This window comes from Papaver somniferum, chromosome 10, assembly GCF_003573695.1.
Source record: "Papaver somniferum cultivar HN1 chromosome 10, ASM357369v1, whole genome shotgun sequence".
NCBI lineage: Eukaryota > Viridiplantae > Streptophyta > Magnoliopsida > Ranunculales > Papaveraceae > Papaver > Papaver somniferum.
Genome location: NC_039367.1, coordinates 142,922,782 through 142,945,725, shown reverse-complemented (window position 1 = coordinate 142,945,725; position 22,944 = coordinate 142,922,782). Strand labels below are relative to the sequence as shown.

The following is a 22,944-nucleotide window of genomic DNA, read 5'->3' as shown; positions in this document are numbered from 1 at the left end:
ATTTTAGCAAGAGGGTCTGATTTTCTTTGGAAGGAGCACTGAATCACTGGTGTTTACTGTTGGTCCCTGTTTCCATCCTTTTGCAACTGTCATGTGGATACTACTAATATTTTCCAGGTTCTTGAAAAAGAAATGTGCAGTGCACTTCATGAAGAGTTTGATGTGCATCATATACTATATTCCGGTTTGCAGATGCTCATTTAACACTAGTTCCAAGAGTATGCAGTGTTTGGAATAAAACCTGTACTTTATTAAGCTTGAGTATTTTTGTCTTTCTGAAATTTGGTCGCATGATAAGGCTATGGCATAAGCCGGGTCAAGTTTAAGCTTGGTTGCTTGGACGCATTTGGTTATGTTTCTTCCTGTAAGATTGTTGCACAATTTGTGTAAAAACCTTCGAATGAAAGTTTTGCTGGATTATTTCATGACTTGGGCCTTGTATGTTTCTGTCTGAATCATGAAATCGCCTCTATAGTTTTAATTGTACATACAGTCATTTTTGTAGGACAGCTTGAGTTGACAAAGATTGCTGGTAACTTGTTCAATTGTCCCAAGGTTTTTCGTGGTTTCAAAGAGTGCTGATGAAGAGGGGGCATGGATTGGTTTCCCAACATCCGTACTCCAAACCCAATATTCTGCCACTTAGCAGGAAGGACTTCAGTCTGGAAGGCATTCAGTCCACAAGCTTAGCCTTTGTTACACGTTGGCTGCATAGATGGTTTCCTCCACCTATCTCGAGCTATGGCAACACAAGCAGCTTGATCAGGAACCCATACTGGAACTATTGATTGACTGTTAGTTGCTATCATCCATCCACTTGATTAACTGCAACCTATCTCATCATCATAATAGTACTCCTTGAACCAATACAGATCCTGTCCCACTTTGATAACGCGGTAACACCAAGTTGTAAGGGATTAAAAGTCACGCGCTCTACCACTGAGCTAAGTAGGGTGTTGTCTTGATGCATTATTTCTTCAATTAAACAAAAATGTACGCTGAAGTATGTCTGTTTGAAAGTGAGGTTTTGTAATTTTCATTACACGGCAATCATCGGCTTATCACAAGGGAGAGATGTTGCACCATATTTTTTTGACAGCACAGTTTTGCAGCTAACTTTTGTGGGGCTTGCCTGGAGGTGAACACTGATTATGCAAGGTTACAATTCTTGTCCTAGTAACTCTGTTATGAAAACTCTTACTCCATAGTCATCCAAATAGATGACAATGGAGTATTGCTTTTTGATTAAACTATAAACCTTGACCTCCTAACATGCAGAATTCAGAGCATGAACCACCAACTTGAGTTTACAAGTGATATAATGTAGAGGGCTGGTGGCTCATTGCACAAGGATTGATGCTGTGCCATTATTTCTTCTGGCAACATGTACAGTTGCTTTACTAATATTTCTGTGGCTTGCCAGCAGATGAACACGGATTGTACAAGGTGAGCTGAAATTCAACAAACAAGAGTAAAACTTGAATATTAGTAATCCGTATCCTACTTGGCTGTATCCTATTTGATAATGGTTATCCTGTTTTCCTAGTTCTCTTCAAAACTTGGGCCTGTAATGGTGGTGCAGGTGGATCATACTTCTCATGGTCACCTTCTGATCTTCCTATGCTTAATTATGGTTTAGATATTATACTTCCGGTATCATCCTTTAATGTGAAAGATGGTTTTCAGATGCAATAGCCTAGCGAAGAAGATTGGGAAGGGATGGGTTTGAAGTTTGAACTGCTTGGAAGCTCCCTTAGATGTCGATATCAAGAACGCTGAGCATGTTGTGGTTCTGAACACCGAGAACTTGCCTTTGATTGAACTTCCGGGGCATGCCGTGCACAGATTATCCGTGTTGAGGGTAAGTGCAAGATGGGGATTTCCTCCCATCTTGGGTTTTCTATTATCCTGAATTGCTGGCTGCTGTTTTATCTATATAAGCACTTTACTTGTTGCTTTGGGGCATCTCTCGGTTTACAACAAATCTTCTCAAAAGTCAACACAGAGAAAAGTGATTTCAACTTCATTTCCTCTACTTTCTTCTGCATCCTTAAATCCCCAAATTGGGTTTCTATCATCTCTGTAAATCATCTTTCGTAAATCCTAGTTTCATCATTCATGGAGTATTTCAAGAAACTCCCAGCAGACATCACAGTTGACATCTTAAGTAGGGTACCCACCGAAACAGTCTTGGAATGCAAATCAATCTGCAAAACTTGGAATAATCTGGTTTCAAATCATCCATCATTCTCCAAAATGCATTTATATCATCTCAATCAGGCTGCTGTTGATTCAGGTAAGTTGGGTTTTCTTGCTTTGACTTATGAGATTGGGAAGAGTATTCCAAAATTTAGTTATTTTGAGATCCATCAGTCAACAACACCAATTGAGAAAATTACAAGAATGAATTTAACCCCTCCATTCACTGGTGCCATTAACTTTCTAGGTTCGTACAATGGGTTGGTCTGTTTTACTCGATGTCGATCTTTGGTAGAACAACTTAAGGGAGATGGAATTGTTTGTATTTGTAACCCAATTACTAAAGAGTATGTTATGCTTCCTGAGATTAATAGAGATTGTTGTGATACTACTGATCAATTTGTTTCTAGGAAAACCGTATTTGGTTTTGTTTCTTCCACCAATGAGTATAAAGTTATGAGAATGCTGTTGATGCCTGAGTTTGTTGAAGTTTACATATACACTTTAGGCAGTGGAATTGGATGGAGAAACATTGGAAGGTTCAATGTTGGACTCAGTCCACATGCACCAGGTATCTTTGCCAATGGAGTTGTTTATTTGATTGGCACCCAATTAGGAGTCATCTTAACATTCGATTTGTCCGAGGAAATTTTCTGTGAAAATCTTTCACCACCTCTGCCAGTGTACAATGATTCTTGGGCTTATAATAAAATAGGTGTTCTGGATGGGTTTTTGTTTTATGCTAGTTTGCTAGTTAGCCAAAGAGACTATTGTCACGACATATGGCTATTAAGAAAGAGGAATGTCAATCATGACATGAAAGAGCAAGAAGAATGTCAGTCATGGGCTTGGAATAAAGAGTTTAAGGTTGATAATAGGGAGTTATTAGCCCTTACGAAGAATGACAGTGTTTTAACTTACAAGAATTTCAAGCTCAGCGTTTACGACACAAAAGCTTCAACTTCGGAAACGCTTGTGGAGTTTAAGGATCGATTTCGTAAAATACATCCTCACAAGAACACCTTGGTTTCGTTGAAAGAATTAGGGGAAGAAGATACAAAGATAATGGAGCCAGTTGAAGGAGATAGAAAGCCATGAAAGTGACCTTGAAATTGGATAACAAGGGACCTTTGTGTGAACCTGTTGCTATTGCCATTGCCTTAGTGAGTTTGATAATAAATTATTGTAAGTCTGTCTTCATATTATTCATCCAACTTTATAAGAGTGTTATTTCATTTGGGTTTAAACTACATTAATCGCTTTCTTCATTGTTCATTTTGCTAATAAATTGGATGTATATTTGGATCTTGTGCTTTTCCTCTATATTTAAATCTTCACTGTACGTTTGACTTTGATCTCGCTAGTGTTGCACAGATTCTCTAATTGTGTTCCTGTATGTATGAGAAACTGAAAATTTTAGCAAGAGGGTCTTGATTCTCTTTAGAAGGAGCACTGAAGCACTGGTGTTTAGTGTTGGTCCTTGTTTTCTTTTTGAATCTGTGCTGTGGATACTACTAACATTTTTCAGGTTCTTGAAAAAGAATTGCGCAGTACACTTCATGAGGAGTTTGATGTGTATTTCATATACTGTGTTCCGATTTGCAGATGTTCTTGAATTTTTTTTCTGAAATTTGGTTAAATAATGAGGCTTTGACATAAGCAGAGTCAAGTTTAAGCTTGGCTGCTTCAAAGCGATTTTCTGCAATTTTTGCTCTATGGCATTATTTTTTTTGACAGCTAAGTTTAGTGGGGCTTGCCTGGATGGAGGTGAACACTAATTATGCAAGGTTAGAATATCTTGTCCTGGCTTAATTATTTTTCTGAATACATGAAACCTACTAAAACTCTGTTTCAAGTAGGATTCTTTTGTTCTTCTTTTTCTTGTTGCAGAGGAATTCATACTTCTGATTCTATTCATGAGTTTTTTTGTGTTGTAATGGAGATTGGGAAGCGATGGTGGATCATACTTCTCATGGTTTCCTTCTGATCTTCCTATGCTTAAAGAAGGGTAACATTAGAGCCTCAAAGTTACTCTGATTCTGCCAAGGTTGCTTATGTTCTTCAAGGAAGCGGTACTGCTGGGATTATCCTTTATGCAGCTGAGGAGGAGAAGGTGATTGCAGTCAAAGAGGGTGATGCCTCAAAAGGTCATTGGTTTGAGTATTAGTGAATCTTCAAGAGGGGGATGCCTCAAAAGGTCATTCCAAAAGGACAAGAACTATGCGTAATTCTTGGTGGGGCTAGAAATGCAAGTAAAATACACTTTATAAAATGGGATCAGTTCAAAAAAATCTAAAGATTTCGGAGGGTTGAGTATGAGATCTCTGCAGCACCTAAACAAGGCTATGATTGCTAACTTACAGTGGAATTTTATGGAGGACACTGATTGTCATTGGATTCAGCTTAGGAGAGCCAAGTGTCTTCTAAATGTCAGACATGATATGAAAGAGGGTTGTTGTTGGTCTGTGGGTACTGGCGAGCACATTAACATCTGGTATGATCTGTGGGTTTCCCAATCTCCAAACGAAATACCAGAGTTCAATCCAAGTGCTGCTAACAACTCCAGCTCAATCCAGGATCTTACTGAATGGTGTTTTTTCTTCAAAGTCCTTAAAATTCCTGACAGAAGGCCTACTTCCTCTTCTAGTTACGACAAATTCCCTTGGAAGAGATGTTGAATTTCTTTTGTTACTAAAGAGATTACTTAATGAAGAGATTTCTTGCAGGTATTAACTCTGATTGCAGGCTTTGCAGTGATGCTGAGGAATCACCTGACCATCTCTTTTCAACTGCAATGTGGCTCAATCTTAATTTATTTTTCGCCTCTCCTATGTGCTTCAGGTCTTGGCTGACCAAACTTTTACCACTAAGATCATATTTGAAATTTGCAATGTGCTGCTATAGTTAGAGATGATGATATAGCTTAGTTCCATGGGTGTCAGACAAAAGTTTATAGTTACATTTCTCCTGGAGAAGCTGAAAGCTTATGGTGCTTTGTCAGGTACCAAGATCGCTATTACGAGATGGTGTCTGGAATCTCTGGATATTTTGCTTGAAGGTGATTCTATTTTTTTGTTAAAAAGAAAAAACTTGCAGAAGTACAATTCTGGGAACATTCCTCGGCGCATTGAAGATACTATCTGCAGAATCAATTCTGAGAAGTTCTGCTACTTCAATTTGATCGATCTTCACTTAATAAAAAATGAAGCCAAACCCTGTGGCACATTCCTTCGCTGCTTTTGCAGTCTCAAACCACCTATTTTGTTCGCAAAAATAAATACTAAAAATCTTCAGTAGTTTATGTTATTCTAACAAAAGAAAATTAGAACTACTTGAACGCCGAATAAGGGGTTCGAACCCTTGACCACGGGATTAAAAGTCACGGGCTCTACCACTGACCTAAGTGGGCTTCTGTTCAGTTATTTCTTTGCATCTTTCAATGGGGGTTGATCTATATAGGCACCCTGTTGATTGCTTTGGGCCTCCGAGGAGACTAAAAAAGAACGATTTTTTGGGGACCATGGTTTTATTTTGGGTAAAGACATTAGAAGTAATTTTAGGTCACCCCATATCTAGTTATTTATTTAATACCTAATCTATCCTCTTAATTAATTTTAGGTTATGATTAATGAATGATTTAGTTAAAAACAATTAGTGAGATTAAATTAAAAGATGGGTTTATTATTAGTTGAGTAGAATTATTGAGAGAGTAGAGTTAGAGAAGATGAAGGAGAAAAACATGGAAAATAATTTTTTTTTCCAATTCACTAAGTTTGAGTATTCAAATGATGAAAACTCATCTGATTCTTCATCTCCATCCTCTCCTAGAATATTTGTTAATCTTCAAAATGTTCCGGATTTGAATTGGATTTTGAACAGTTCGGTTACTTTATATGAATAAAAAGTAACCGAACTCATCTGAAGTTGTAGTTCGGTTGCCCCGTGAGATGAACAAGTAACCGAACTCATCTGAAAGTGTTGTTCGGTTACTTGTTCCAAACACGCAGGTTACCGAACTTTGGTGTACAAAGTTCGGTTGGTTCGCAAACTGCATGCACTTTTGATCTAACCGAACTTTACGTAATATAAGAGTATATAAGTTTACAAAGTTCGGTTCTTTCGCAAACTTGAACCTAACAGCTAACCAACCGAACTCTGAGTTCGGTTTCTGCGATAAAATTGTGAAGTTACCGAACTTAACAAACAAAAAAAATGTGAAGTTCCAGCGTCTATTGGCTAAGTTCGGTTACTTTGTAGTTTTTGCGAACAAACCGAACTCTATTGGGTAAGTTCGGTTATTTTGGAACTCAACACAGTGGCCATAACAACACAGTTCAGTTGGACCGGATTTGCTTTTTTTCGGTTCTAAGGGTGGAGTTCGGTTGCTTTGTAGTTTTAAATTTTTTTGCGAAACAACCGAACAGAGAGTTCGGTGACTTATTTTTAAATCCAATAGAACCGAGTTGTTCTTCGTGTTCTTCATTTTCAAGAAGTTCGGTTAGTAAACTAGGGTTTTTTGGAAAATCGGCCTAACCGAACATGGCTCTGTAACTCCTATTAAAACCCTATTTTGATGATTTCTATTCGATTGTAGCAATCAAAATCAAATTAAAATGAAGGGTTTGTTGGAAAATACCTCCGGAGTGGTCCCATGGCAGAATCAGGTTGCGGCATAAAATTATTATGTAACCGAACTTAATTGTGATTGCATTGATGTTGTTACATTTCTTAAATAAGAGGTGGTGGTGGTAATCGGTGGTTGGTGGTGGTGGTAATTGGAGGTGGTGGTGGTGGTGGTAATCGGTGGTTGGTGGTGGTGATAATCGGAGGTGGTGGTGGTGGTAATTGGCGGTGGTGGGCGGTGGTGGTGGGAGGAGGTAGTGGTTATATATATATAGGTGGTTATTAGGTTGATTTTAAATTAAATTAGGTTAAGGGTAGGTTAATCATTTCAACATTTTAGGACACCCCTTATCACTATAGGGAAGGTGGCCTAATAAAATCATGGTCCCCTCAAAAAAACCATGGTCCCTAAAAAATCATTCCTAAAAAGGATCTCATTTCAGCTTTACTCTCTCCAGACACCTACCCCCAATCCCAGCTCTTACTTAAACCCAAAAATAGTTTTTGATATCTCTCTAAACCATCTTCTTCTGTAAATCCTTACTTGATTATTCATGGAATACTTCAAGTCCCTTCCCGTTGAGATTACATTAGATATTTTGACTCGTTTGCCAACTATATCGGTGCTTGATTGCAAATTAGTATGCACAAAATGGAGAATTTGTTCGTAATCCATCATTCTCCAAGATGCACTCTCGTTGCCATCTCTCAAATACTGATTCTGATTCTGGTAAGTTGGGTTTTCTTGCTTTGACTAGAATTCACGATCATTATGCTGATAAGTATACAGAATTTCACTACTTTGAATATAATGAAAATCATGATCAGTCGGCAACACCTATTGAGAAAATTAAAAGGGTCAATTTAACCACTCCATTTGCGGATATTAAAATTTTCCCTGGTTCGGTTAATGGTTTAATCTGTTTTTCTCAATTTTCCTTAGAAGAACCTTGTGAAATTGTCTGTTTTTATAACCCCATTACCAAAGAGTATGTCATGCTTCCTAAAATTAGTCCAGATTCTTGTGGTAAGTATATTCGCTGGAGGACCGCATTTGGTTATGTTTCTTCAACTGATGAATACAAAGTTATGGGTATACTGTTGAATACTAAGGCCGAGTTTGCAGAAGTCAACATATACACTTTAGGCAGTGGAATTGGATGGAGAAACCTTGGAAAGTTCAATTCTGATTGCAGGACATTAAATGTAGAAGCTATCTTTGCCAATGGATCTCTTTATTGGAAGGTTTTTAGGAAGGAACAATGGTAACCTTCAATTTGCGAGGAAAAGTTTTATGAAAACCTTTCCTCACCTCCATTGCCACCAGACAGTGTCTTTTCAATATAATATGGGTTTGGATGGGTTATTGCTTTTTGCTGTTTTGCTAATTCTCGAAAATGCCTCATGGTATGACATATGGCTATTAAGAAAGAAGAATGACAATCATGGCATGAATGAGCAAGAGCAACACCATTCATGGGTTTGGACTAAAGAGTTTAGTATTGATGATACCGAATTTTTTGGCATGACGAAGAGTGGTGTGTTAACTTTCGAAAATGTTAACCTCAACATTTACGACACAAAAGCTTCAACCTCGAAAACGCTTGTGGAATTCAAAGAGCGGTTTCATAAAATATATCCTCACAAGAACATCTTGGTTTCGCTGAAAGAATTAGGGGAAGAAAATACAAAAGTAATGTAATCAGTTGAAGGAGATAGAAAGTTGTGAACTGGTTTCACCTTGAAAATACAAGGAACCTTCATGTGAACCTAGTGCTATTTGCATTGTATTAGTGAGTATTCTTCTAAAAGTTGTTGTTAGTCTGTCTTTATATCATTTGATGCAACTTTACGGAAATGTTATTTGTTTTGGGTTAAGCTATATCAATTGCTTATTATTGTGCATTTTGTTATTAACTTGACCTTACTTGAATGTGTGATTGTGATGTATAACACAGTGACATATTTCTTCCTGCTTCTAAATGTTGATTGCTAGATAATTTTTCAAATTGATTTTCTCTAATGTGTATTTTCGCCAAGTGTTTCTACACTGCAAGAATTCCTTTTATGTGAAGCGTTGTAATCGCTACCATATTACAATAAGTGGTAATTTGAACAACAAACTACACTGAAGTTGGTCTGCTTGAAAAGTCAGGTTCTGTAATTTGCCTTATATGGCAATCATCAGTTAACCAAAAGGAAGAGATATTTTACCATTTATTTTAACAACACAGTTTTGAAGCTAACTTTTGTGGGGCTTGCCTGGAGGTGATAGCATAAGTATTGCTTAATGCAAGGTTAGAATTTCTTGTCCTACAATAAACTCTCTTTCTGAATATATGAGACCTATTAAAATTCTATTACTCCTTAGTTATCCAAATAGATGATAGCATAAGTATTGGTTTTTGATTAAATATGTACATTCAGATTATGAAAAAAAGTTGCAGTAGCTCAGGAGGATCTGCTTCACGCAATGGTTCAACATCTGGGGCAAGCCGCTGGACTTATTGGTATGATATCGAAAAATAGCCGTGCTTCTTTAGATTTATCGTTGTTATACAGTGCGATTACTTAGAATCTGTTGTCTAGCTCTAAACTACGTTTTTTTTCTGAGAAACACACAAATGCATTGACTGAAAAAACATTACAAATTTCAACTAAAGATTCTTCCCTTAGAATGTTTTCCAAGAAATAAGGAGAAGAATCCCAAATGTTTTTCAAACTAAACTTCCTAGCTGATAGACGCATTTATGTGTCTATTTTGTTCTCAATGTTCTGTATTGTTAGACTCGATTAAGTACTTATTGTGTTATTTTATATTTTTGTAGATGTTTTTGGAAAAATAAGCTATTGCCGCGAAATTGGCTCGAAAAGTGGTGTTTTACACCCCAGGATAGAGTACTAAAAACACCCCAGAAATGCGCTGGAGGAACCCAGAGAAAATGTTGGAAACACCCTAGAAAAATTACTTAAGACACCCCAAAGGACATGTGTTATTCGGACTCCAACAACGGATAAGGGGCTACCACTGGATAAGGGGTGGCTTTCTTCTCAAATTCAAATTAATTTTTTTGGCGGGAAAATGAAGAACAACAACTGTGTAATTTTCGATCGAAGTCTGAAGGAGATTCTGTTGGAGTTATTGTGGAAGATATTATTGGAGATATACACAAAGATTCTGTGATGATTTTTGGTAAGATTTTGTGTGATTTATTTGTGCAAATGGATTTGGATGAAGTTATAGCGACATGATAGGATTGGTAAGGTGCATAATTCCGAAGAAGGAAAGATATATTCACGATTTTTATAAAAGAGGGAAGAAATATCTCCGGGTTTATGGTTGGGTTCCTGGTGAGTTTTATATGGAACTTAAGTGCATTTAAGAGATGATATTCTCCTAGGATGCATATATTTATCATATCAACAGAGTTTGGGAAGTTTACAAGACAGTTAACGCATAAAGAGAAAGAATAAGGAAATAAATCCCATGTAATGGCAGTGGAGAATAATGAATTGAAGAAAAGGATATTTTGCTTTAAACCGAGAAGATTTTTACGCTGTGGAGTATAAATAGTCTTCTAGGGTGGAGAGTTTTGGCAGAGAAGTGGGAGGAGAGTTTAGAATTACATTTCTCTCATTCTCATCATTTGTAAACCATTTTTGAGCCATAATAAATTATTTTGAGAGCATTTTTACTATGATGAGCTAATTCCCTCGTAACCAAGGCAATGGAGGAAGCTATTCACGCAACATAAATGGGTAACTATTTCATTTAATTATATAATTCACCTAATCGATGTTTTTGCAGAGTTTTAAATTATTTGAATGATTGTCTTAATTATTTGTTATTCAGTTTGATAGGTTATGTTTGGTTTAATCTGTTGATAATCTATGCTTAAGGTTTACAAATAATGTTTGAGAATATGTATGATTGATAGTGAATTAAAGATAAAAGAGGACTTAAGAATTGAATAGAGTTTTGAAATATTTATCATTCAATTTTGCATAATAGTGGAATCTAGTGTCTTGGTTACCTCTCGCACCCATTGTTAATATTTTTGTATATATAATTTTTTAAATCTAAAATTCCATTTCCTTCACAAGTCTGAAACTAATCCTATTTACTACAATCACCATCAAAAATTTTAATCATTTTTGCGCCGCCGACGCGGATTTGTGCTTAGGTATAATTTTTAGGTTTTTATTTTTTTGTTATTATTCCATTTGTTCTTTTTACGTCTCTTTGGTGTGTCTTTGTATTACAGGTTTGAAGTTGGATACTAAAGACCTAGGAATCAAAGCTTAAAGCTAAAAGAGAAGGAAAAAAGACAAAGCAAAAAAAAAAGTAGAAAAAAAAGGAGGGTGAATATTTTATTATTTTAAGAGACTTTCCATTTTTTTTTTGTAATTATTATTATTATTATTTTCTTTTCTTTGGACTGGACTTTGGACAATTTATTTTAATTTTAAACCCTACGGAAGGGTTATAAAAAAAAATATAACTATTTGCAGGGAAGGACGACGATTACAATATCGTCTCGGCCCCTCGGATTCGCACACTGACATTGGAGTCGGTGACCCGAGTCGACGACAGCGGTTCATCGCCCGTCTGGTACGGGATGTAAGTCTTTCGAAACACCCTCGAATCTCCTGCAAGCGGGTTTACTGTATGCCTTAAGGTGAATATATGTTGAGAACTGAACCGTCTGTTTTAATTTTCTAGTAAAGGGCAAGGCCTGGCCAAATCAAGATAAGGACTCGGATTTCATCATCGTTTCCTTCTTGCCCTCCTTAGGAACACGTAACCAACGCGAACCTAAGCCTTAAAATTTGGACTAGAACGAGACCGATAGGGTAACGAGCTTAATAGGAAAGTCATTCGAAAAATATTGGTTACTCTTTTAAGCATACTTCGAAGTTCATGATGGTTTCTGTGAGTTGAATGCGTGACTGCGCCGCCTTATAATGCGGTGAGGCCTTCGGTATCAAAGCTCCACGCAGCTTCCCTTGCCTCTATTCAACTTACTTTGACTCAGATTGACTCCAGAGGGGTTTGCTTAAATTGTAACGAATTCCCTTTCGAAGGATTAAAAGCTGGTCTAGAAACAATCTATGTGGAGCCATCATGCTTTTTGTTTGCCAGATAAAATAGGCTTGTTGTGGTGGAGTCAGCCTTCTTTGTGCTTGTGTAGAATTCCCTTGCAGAAAGGATGTCGAACTGGTATGATAGAAGCCAATACAATGAGTATCAACCTGAATTTGAATATGGACATCATCAGTTTTATGACCATGGTGCGAATAGTAGTTGGGAACGCCATCCTTTTCAAGGTTATGGTTCATACCATAGTGAGCCCAATTACTATCCACACGCGAATTGGTCTTACGAGCAAGAAAATCAGGAACATTATAGTACTAGTTACGCGTTTTTGGAAAATTACTTAAAAACTAGTCCTGATTATGATATTTCTGAACCTGTTCCTTCTCTAGAAGAGACCCAACAACGGATTAAAAGGACGTATAAACGTTTAGTTGCAATGAATAGTTTAAAAGAAGAGTGTACACGGTATTCTGAGATGATAAACGAGAGTAGTGAACGTATAAGTGTTATGCTCAGTGAAATTCAGGCACGTCTAAAGGAAGAAAATGAACAGTTAGCTAATGCTGCTCGAGATGATCTAAATTTCCAAAATAGTGTTTCTAATTCTACCCTTGATATCAATAGTGAATATTTGCCTAATTTAGAGGACGAGGTTAGAATAAAAGACACTACTTATTTACATAAGGTTCAATCATCTTCGTACTATTATGATGAGGATAGTAGTAATGAAGAATCTGAAATGTATAGGCATAGTGATCAGAAATCTATTAATCCAATTGAGCTTTATAATGATTCTAGTTCAAATCCAAATAATTTTTATGGTTATTCACCTATTCAAAAGGAAGAGGATTTGATTAGGGATACCACCGTTTTAGACGATGTAGGTTTTCCTTTTGATTACGAAGCCGATAATGCTTTAGAGGAACGAGTTTATTCCGAAAATGTTGTTTTAGAGTCTAGCGACTTAGAAACAATACTCTTAGACGAAGAAAATGAACTCGTAGATCTATTAAATATAAGTAAGGATGCGTCGCTTGAGTATAACCTCGAAGAAGCAATTGACTATTTTCAAGATTCCAATGATCTAGAAATTAAGGAAATTGTAGCTAGTCTATCTAGAGATACCCAAAAATCTAAGTTTGGGGGTGATTATCATTCTCCTTGTTCCATACCTTTAGCTCTTACAAAGATCCCTCATTTTGGACTTGATATCTGTGCCTCGACCATTTTACAAGATTACCTTCATATTCGTTTTCCCGAACCTACTGATGTCCAGGAAGAAGTTCAATCATTAGAAACCCATCCTATGGTTGACGTGGTTTGTCCAGGAAATAATACCAAGATTGAATTTGTTTTCCCACCAAATAGTTTGCTTCCAATTGTGGGAACGTATAAATTTCAAATGTGTCACTTATTAAGTTCTGAGACTAAGCCTAAGTACTTTAGGTTGATAGAATCGACACATTTTCTTAAGAATGACCACTACTCTCATTGTGGTCAGTTATGTAAGTCAAACCTGATTGACTTAGAGGATCCTCAATTATTTAGGTTATTGTTTTGTGCTTCTAAGTTCTTATTTGAGTTTTTCCAGACTCTAGGACCTAATGATTCGGATCCCACCTATGAAGAAACGCAACCAATGAAAATATTTTATTTAGACCCTTTCATAGAACCTGAATCTGAACCACAATTAGATATAAATATCTTAATCAGGAAACTAAATAAGGGCATGCTATCGTTGTTCACTTTCTTGGGTTATTGTAGTTTCCTTTGGTCAGCTCTTTTTGGTTTTGAAGACCCACAATTATTTCGACTGTTATTTTTTGATTCTATGAGATGACTAATTCCTTCCGATGTCTGGATGAAGACTTTAAACTTAGCGCTTCTTGGGAGGTAACCCAATCTCATGCAACACGGTAATATCTTTCCTTAACTCTTTTGCTTCAAATAGTAACAATTTCTCTCCTTGTTCATGCTTTTAATTTTATCTTTAGAACATTGAGGACAATGTTAGATTTGAGTTTGGGGGTATGTGAGAAACTTTTCAGTTACAAAATAAATAAATACTCCAGAGCCTAGAAATTTATGCTTATTAAGGTTGGCACTAACCAATCTAAGTGGATGGGAACATCTTGGTTATAGGAGTTGAGGAACCAATCTGATTAGATGGAAACATCGAAAGAGTCTATTCATAAAGCACAAGCTCAGGTGTTAGTAATAACATGATAGTTTCACCATATCTCGTTGAGTCCTTTTCACTTCTATTCTTATTTTGTTTTGTTTTTAAACTATGTTTCTCTAAGACAGTAGGTGGGGCCCACGATTCAAGTTGTTACCACTGCTAGGGTGGAATAGAGTGATTGAGATACAAAAAAAAAAGACCATACCAATTAGACCAATCGGAATAAACATTAACACTTGGATAGCAATATGTGTGTGTTCTCTCTGTCTCCGTCGCCTAAGCAAGCGTGGAATGCAGGACCCGTGTGAACTATAATGTAATCTGCTGACAAGAAGCATGCGCTTGGATCCAAAAGATCTATTCATGTCGTTAATAAAAAAAAATTGTTCTATGTAGTCAATCACTGGTACCCTTGTGTATGCCAGTTGTGTTGACCTAGAGTTAAGATTATCGACCACTGGTTCCCTTGTATATGCCAGTGTGTTGATATTAGTCAGACTGGTATCTTAGTCCATTAGGATAGGTTCATCCTAGTAGTGTCCTTCAGACAGATATGGGAAACACCGTTCACCTAGTAAACATCAAAACCATCTATGTTTTTCTATATCCATCTCATTATTTATCTATGTGATTAGTTTTGACTCCGGTTATGATGTTCATAGTCAAACTATCTGAGTAGAGCTCTGTCACTTATATATGAATTTTGGAATTTCGCATCAGGGTACTTCCTCCTATACTCAATGTTTGTATGTCAACCAAGGAGATTCTTTAGTGCCTTCCAAGGTTCTGCGTAGATAGCTAGGTTTTGGAGTAAATGGTTTTTTTTGGGTACACTCTGATAAACCCATCCGAGGACTAGCAAATAATAAGTTTTGGGGTATTTGATAGACGCATTTATGTGTCTATTTTGTTCTCAATGTTCTATATTGTTAGACTCGATTAAATACTTATTGTGTTATTTTATATTTTTGTATATGTTTTTGGAAAAATAAGCTCTTGCGGCGAAATTGGCTCGAAAAGTGGTGTTTTACACCCCAGGATAGAGTACTAAAAACACCCCAGAAATGCGCTGGAGGAACCCAGAGAAAATGTTGGAAACACCCTAGAAAAATTACTTAAGACACCCCAAAGGACATGTGTTATTCGGACTCCAACAACGGATAAGGGGCTACCACTGGATAAGGGGTGGCTTTCTTCTCAAATTCAAATTATTTTTTTGGCGGGAAAATGAAGAACAACAACTGTGTAATTTTCGATCGAAGTTGAAGGAGATTCTGTTGGAGTTATTGTGGAAGATATTATTGGAGATATACACAAAGATTCTGTGATGATTTTTGGTAAGATTTTGTGTGATTTATTTGCAAATGGATTTGGATGAAGTTATAGCGGCATGATAGGATTGGTAAGGTGCATAATTCCGAAAAGGAAAGATATATTCACGATTTTTATAAAGAGGGAAGAAATATCTCCGGGTTTATGGTTGGGTTCCTGGTGAGTTTTATATGGAACTTAAGTGCATTTAAGAGATGATATTCTCCTAGGATGCATATATTTATCATATCAACAGAGTTTGGGAAGTTTACAAGACAGTTAACGCATAAGAGAAAGAATAAGGAAATAAATCCCATGTAATGGCAGTGGAGAATAATGAATTGAAGAAAAGGATATTTTGCTTTAAACCGAGATTTTACGCTGTGGAGTATAAATAGTCTTCTAGGGTGGAGAGTTTTGGCAGAGAAGTGGGAGGAGAGTTTAGAATTACATTTCTCTCATTCTCATCATTTGTAAACCATTTTTGAGCCATAATAAATTATTTTGAGAGCATTTTTACTATGATGAGCTAATTCCCTCGTAACCAAGGCAATGGAGGAAGCTATTCACGCAACATAAATGGGTAACTATTTCATTTAATTATATAATTCACCTAATCGATGTTTTTGCAGAGTTTTAAATTATTTGAATGATTGTCTTAATTATTTGTTATTCAGTTTGATAGGTTATGTTTGGTTTAATCTGTTGATAATCTATGCTTAAGGTTTACAAATAATGTTTGAGAATCTGTATGATTGATAGTGAATTAAAGATAAAAGAGGACTTAAGAATTGAATAGAGTTTTGAAATATTTATCATTCAATTTTGCATAATAGTGGAATCTAGTGTCTTGGTTACCTCTCGCACCCATTGTTAATATTTTTGTATATAATTTTTTAAATCTAAAATTCCATTTCCTTCACAAGTCTGAAACTAATCCTATTTACTACAATCACCATCAAAAATTTTAATCATTTTTGCGCCGCCGACGCGGATTTGTGCTTAGGTATAATTTTTAGGTTTTTATTTTTTTGTTATTATTCCATTTGTTCTTTTTACGTCTCTTTGGTGTGTCTTTGTATTACAGGTTTGAAGTTGGATACTAAAGACCTAGGAATCAAAGCTTAAAGCTAAAAGAGAAGGAAAAAAGACAAAGCAAAAAAAAAAAGTAGAAAAAAAAGGAGGGTGAATATTTTATTATTTTAAGAGACTTTCCATTTTTTTTTTGTAATTATTATTATTATTATTTTCTTTTCTTTGGACTGGACTTTGGACAATTTATTTTAATTTTAAACCCTACGGAAGGGTTATAAAAAAAAATATAACTATTTGCAGGGAAGGACGACGATTACAATATCGTCTCGGCCCCTCGGATTCGCACACTGACATTGGAGTCGGTGACCCGAGTCGACGACAGCGGTTCATCGCCCGTCTGGTACGGGATGTAAGTCTTTCGAAACACCCTCGAATCTCCTGCAAGCGGGTTTACTGTATGCCTTAAGGTGAATATATGTTGAGAACTGAACCGTCTGTTTTAATTTTCTAGTAAAGGGCAAGGCCTGGCCAAATCAAGATAAGGACTCGGATTTCATCACGTTTCCTTCTTGCCCTCCTTAGGAACACGTAACCAACGCGAACCTAAGCCTTAAAATTTGGACTAGAACGAGACCGATAGGGTAACGAGCTTAATAGGAAAGTCATTCGAAAAATATTGGTTACTCTTTTAAGCATACTTCGAAGTTCATGATGGTTTCTGTGAGTTGAATGCGTGACTGCGCCGCCTTATAATGCGGTGAGGCCTTCGGTATCAAAGCTCCACGCAGCTTCCCTTGCCTCTATTCAACTTACTTTGACTCAGATTGACTCCAGAGGGGTTTGCTTAAATTGTAACGAATTCCCTTTCGAAGGATTAAAAGCTGGTCTAGAAACAATCTATGTGGAGCCATCATGCTTTTTGTTTGCCAGATAAAATAGGCTTGTTGTGGTGGAGTCAGCCTTCTTTGTGCTTGTGTAGAATTCCCTTGCAGAAAGGATGTCGAACTGGTATGATAGAAGCCAATACAATGAGTATCAACCTGAATTTGAATATGGACATCATCAGTTTTATGACCATGGTGCGAATAGTAGTTGGGAACGCCATCCTTTTCAAGGTTATGGTTCATACCATAGTGAGCCCAATTACTATCCACACGCGAATTGGTCTTACGAGCAAGAAAATCAGGAACATTATAGTACTAGTTACGCGTTTTTGGAAAATTACTTAAAAACTAGTCCTGATTATGATATTTCTGAACCTGTTCCTTCTCTAGAAGAGACCCAACAACGGATTAAAAGGACGTATAAACGTTTAGTTGCAATGAATAGTTTAAAAGAAGAGTGTACACGGTATTCTGAGATGATAAACGAGAGTAGTGAACGTATAAGTGTTATGCTCAGTGAAATTCAGGCACGTCTAAAGGAAAAATGAACAGTTAGCTAATGCTGCTCGAGATGATCTAAATTTCCAAAATAGTGTTTCTAATTCTACCCTTGATATCAATAGTGAATATTTGCCTAATTTAGAGGACGAGGTTAGAATAAAAGACACTACTTATTTACATAAGGTTCAATCATCTTCGTACTATTATGATGAGGATAGTAGTAATGAAGAATCTGAAATGTATAGGCATAGTGATCAGAAATCTATTAATCCAATTGAGCTTTATAATGATTCTAGTTCAAATCCAAATAATTTTTATGGTTATTCACCTATTCAAAAGGAAGAGGATTTGATTAGGGATACCACCGTTTTAGACGATGTAGGTTTTCCTTTTGATTACGAAGCCGATAATGCTTTAGAGGAACGAGTTTATTCCGAAAATGTTGTTTTAGAGTCTAGCGACTTAGAAACAATACTCTTAGACGAAGAAAATGAACTCGTAGATCTATTAAATATAAGTAAGGATGCGTCGCTTGAGTATAACCTCGAAGAAGCAATTGACTATTTTCAAGATTCCAATGATCTAGAAATTAAGGAAATTGTAGCTAGTCTATCTAGAGATACCCAAAAATCTAAGTTTGGGGGTGATTATCATTCTCCTTGTTCCATACCTTTAGCTCTTACAAAGATCCCTCATTTTGGACTTGATATCTGTGCCTCGACCATTTTACAAGATTACCTTCATATTCGTTTTCCCGAACCTACTGATGTCCAGGAAGAAGTTCAATCATTAGAAACCCATCCTATGGTTGACGTGGTTTGTCCAGGAAATAATACCAAGATTGAATTTGTTTTCCCACCAAATAGTTTGCTTCCAATTGTGGGAACGTATAAATTTCAAATGTGTCACTTATTAAGTTCTGAGACTAAGCCTAAGTACTTTAGGTTGATAGAATCGACACATTTTCTTAAGAATGACCACTACTCTCATTGTGGTCAGTTATGTAAGTCAAACCTGATTGACTTAGAGGATCCTCAATTATTTAGGTTATTGTTTTGTGCTTCTAAGTTCTTATTTGAGTTTTTCCAGACTCTAGGACCTAATGATTCGGATCCCACCTATGAAGAAACGCAACCAATGAAAATATTTTATTTAGACCCTTTCATAGAACCTGAATCTGAACCACAATTAGATATAAATATCTTAATCAGGAAACTAGATAAGGGCATGCTATCGTTGTTCACTTTCTTGGGTTATTGTAGTTTCCTTTGGTCAGCTCTTTTTGGTTTTGAAGACCCACAATTATTTCGACTGTTATTTTTTGATTCTATGAGATGACTAATTCCTTCCGATGTCTGGATGAAGACTTTAAACTTAGCGCTTCTTGGGAGGTAACCCAATCTCATGCAACACGGTAATATCTTTCCTTAACTCTTTTGCTTCAAATAGTAACAATTTCTCTCCTTGTTCATGCTTTTAATTTTATCTTTAGAACATTGAGGACAATGTTAGATTTGAGTTTGGGGGTATGTGAGAAACTTTTCAGTTACAAAATAAATAAATAAACTCCAGAGCCTAGAAATTTATGCTTATTAAGGTTGGCACTAACCAATCTAAGTGGATGGGAACATCTTGGTTATAGGAGTTGAGGAACCAATCTGATTAGATGGAAACATCGAAAGAGTCTATTCATAAAAGCACAAAGCTCAGGTGTTAGTAATAACATGATAGTTTCACCATATCTCGTTGAGTCCTTTTCACTTCTATTCTTATTTTGTTTTGTTTTTAAACTATGTTTCTCTAAGACAGTAGGTGGGGCCCACGATTCAAGTTGTTACCACTGCTAGGGTGGAATAGAGTGATTGAGATACAAAAAAAAAAGACCATACCAATTAGACCAATCGGAATAAACATTAACACTTGGATAGCAATATGTGTGTGTTCTCTCTGTCTCCGTCGCCTAAGCAAGCGTGGAATGCAGGACCCGTGTGAACTATAATGTAATCTGCTGACAAGAAGCATGCGCTTGGATCCAAAAGATCTATTCATGCCGTTAATAAAAAAAAATTGTTCTATGTAGTCAATCACTGGTACCCTTGTGTATGCCAGTTGTGTTGACCTAGAGTTAAGATTATCGACCACTGGTTCCCTTGTATATGCCAGTGTGTTGATATTAGTCAGACTGGTATCTTAGTCCATTAGGATAGGTTCATCCTAGTAGTGTCCTTCAGACAGATATGGGAAACACCGTTCACCTAGTAAACATCAAAACCATCTATGTTTTTCTATATCCATCTCATTATTTATCTATGTGATTAGTTTTGACTCCGGTTATGATGTTCATAGTCAAACTATCTGAGTAGAGCTCTGTCACTTATATATGAATTTTGGAATTTCGCATCAGGGTACTTCCTCCTATACTCAATGTTTGTATGTCAACCAAGGAGATTCTTTAGTGCCTTCCAAGGTTCTGCGTAGATAGCTAGGTTTTGGAGTAAATGGTTTTTTTTGGGTACACTCTGATAAACCCATCCGAGGACTAGCAAATAATAAGTTTTGGGGTATTTGATAGACGCATTTATGTGTCTATTTTGTTCTCAATGTTCTATATTGTTAGACTCGATTAAATACTTATTGTGTTATTTTATATTTTTGTATATGTTTTTGGAAAAATAAGCTCTTGCGGCGAAATTGGCTCGAAAAGTGGTGTTTTACACCCCAGGATAGAGTACTAAAAACACCCCTGAAATGCGCTGGAGGAACCCAGAAAAAATGTTAGAAACACCCCAGAAAAATTACTTATGACACCCCAAAGGACATGTGTTATTCGGACTCCAACAACGGATAAGGGGCTACCACTGGATAAGGGGTGGCTTTCTTCTCAAATTCAAATTTATCTTTTTGGAGGGAAAATGAAGAACAACAACTGTGTAATTTTAGATCGAAGTTTGAAGGAGATTCTGTTGGAGTTATTATGGAAGATATAGTTGGAGATATACACAAAGATTCTGTAATGATTTTTGGTAAGATTTTGTGTGATTTATTCGTGCAAATGGATTTGGATGAAGTTATAGCGGCATGAAAGGATTGGTAAGGTGCATAATTCCGAAGAAGGAAAGATATATTCACGATTTTTATAAAAGAGGGAAGAAATATCTCCGGGTTTATGGTTGGGTTCCTGGTGAGTTTTATATGGAACTTAAGTGCATTTAAGAGATGATATTCTCCTAGGATGCATATATTTATCATAACAACAGAGTTTGGGAAGTTTACAAGACAGTTAACGCTTGAAGTGAAAGAATAAGGAAATAAATCCCATGTAATGGCAGTGGAGAATAATGAATTGAAGAAAAGGATATTTTGCTTTACACCGAGAAGATTTGTACGCTATGGAGTATAAATAGTCTTTTGGGGTGGAGAGTTTTGGCAGAGAAGTGGGAGGAGAGTTTAGAATTATATTTCTCTCATTCTCATCATTTATAAACCATTTTTGAGCCATAATAAATTATTTTGAGAGCATTTTTACTATGATGAGCTAATTCCCTCGTAACCAAGGCAATGGAGGAAGCTATTCACGCAACATAAATGGGTAACTATTTCATTTAATTATATAATTCACATAATCGCTGCTTTTGCAGAGTTTTAAATTATTTGAATGATTGTCTTAATTATTTGTTATTCAGTTTGATAGGTTATGCTTGGTTTAATCTCTTGATAATCTATGCTTAAGGCTTACAAATAATGTTTGAGAATCTGTATGATTGATAGTGAATTAAAGATAAAAGAGGACTTTAGAATTGAATAGAGTTTTGAAATATTTATCATTCAATTTTGCATAATAGTGGAATCTAGTGTCTTGGTTACCTCTCGCACCCATTGTTAATATTTTTGTATATATAATTTTATTAAATCTAAAATTCCATTTCCTTCATAAGTCTGAAACGAATCCTATTTACTATAATCACAATAAAAAATCTTAATCACTAGCCCGATGTGCAAGTCGGTCTGCAATCTTATTCTTAATACGCTTAATATATACAACCTGATAACTTAAACAACTAGAAAGGGAAATCCGACAATCTTCTGACAGATCAAGACACCGCCAACCCATATCGCCCTTGCCTTCATTCACAAAATCCACCAACTGAAGGCAATCTCTTACAAAAAGGACTTTGGAAAGATTCATCTCCCCTGCCCAGGAGATTGCCAAAACTAGAGCTGCTGTCTCCGCACCAACAACGCTTGGAATCAGACCAAAATTCGTTTTGAACTTCTTTATTCTTCCTGCATTATCAGGGATGAATTCTGATGAAATTATATCAAGTGATTGATATTTTTCAAGATATACTTTTGTTGGAACTGTGTGTCTAAATATATACAGATTTTATATTAGTACTGATATTATTAGGCGTTTACTAATGTTATAGAAGTATGAGTACCTTGGAGCGCTAAGAGTTGTCTTTTGTATAAATGACTACGTTAGAGTCTTTTTAAAATATTTTGATACAATTAAGTTATACTCTTTTTTAATGTATTGTTATAAAGAAATAAAATACGTACACACTACATAAGATTATAAGGAAAGGTTGAGCCGGGGCCGTAAGGCCCCGGTGATACCTAGTGATGTAAATGAATAATGAGATTGTAGGCTTACCCATCATTATCCCAAAAGAGAGATTCCTCCTCCTTCGACAATGTTATTTCATGAACTCTAGGGATAGAGTCATCTCCTTCGAATATCATGGAAACAACAGGTCTACAAGTTAAGTAAACAACCCAAGGGTTGTAAGGATGGTCGCCCTCGGGTTCCCCTCCAACATTTTAGAATTGCTTTTCAATGAAATTATCATTCACATGCATAAGCCTCATACATGTGAATCAAACATAAACATGTTGCCATTCTAAATTCTAATGCTTTGGGAGGAAACAAACTTTAAAAATAATAATAATAATAATTAATCAAGGTTTACCTTTCATATTGAGATTAATTTTCTCAAAAATGTTCACAAGATAACCCATAGGAATATAGGTAACCCAATCGGGATACACCAAGAGGAAAGTCTTTTGGTCATTTTGTTCTACTCTATGTTTCTTATCTGCATGTTTCTCCT

The 22,944-nt window shown here is 36.2% G+C and overlaps 1 protein-coding gene and 1 non-coding gene across 2 annotated transcripts; one reads left to right on the top strand and one right to left on the bottom strand.

Moving 5' to 3' along the window:
• Positions 1-2,118: 2,118 nt before the first annotated feature.
• Positions 2,119-3,297, top strand: LOC113316378 (putative F-box protein At4g10190). Its single transcript, XM_026564570.1, has one exon. It carries the CDS (start codon positions 2,119-2,121, stop codon positions 3,295-3,297), a length of 1,179 nt encoding a protein of 392 aa, XP_026420355.1.
• A 2,239-nt stretch (positions 3,298-5,536) lies between these two features.
• On the bottom strand, positions 5,537-5,608 carry TRNAK-UUU. The gene has a single exon. It is a non-coding gene; the product is annotated as a tRNA-Lys (tRNA).
• Positions 5,609-22,944: the final 17,336 nt, after the last annotated feature.

What these genes read in the sequence shown, in the direction of transcription:
- LOC113316378 (XM_026564570.1), top strand. Translation starts at nt 2,119, where the DNA reads ATGGAGTATTTCAAGAAACTCCCAGCAGACATCACAGTTGACATCTTA.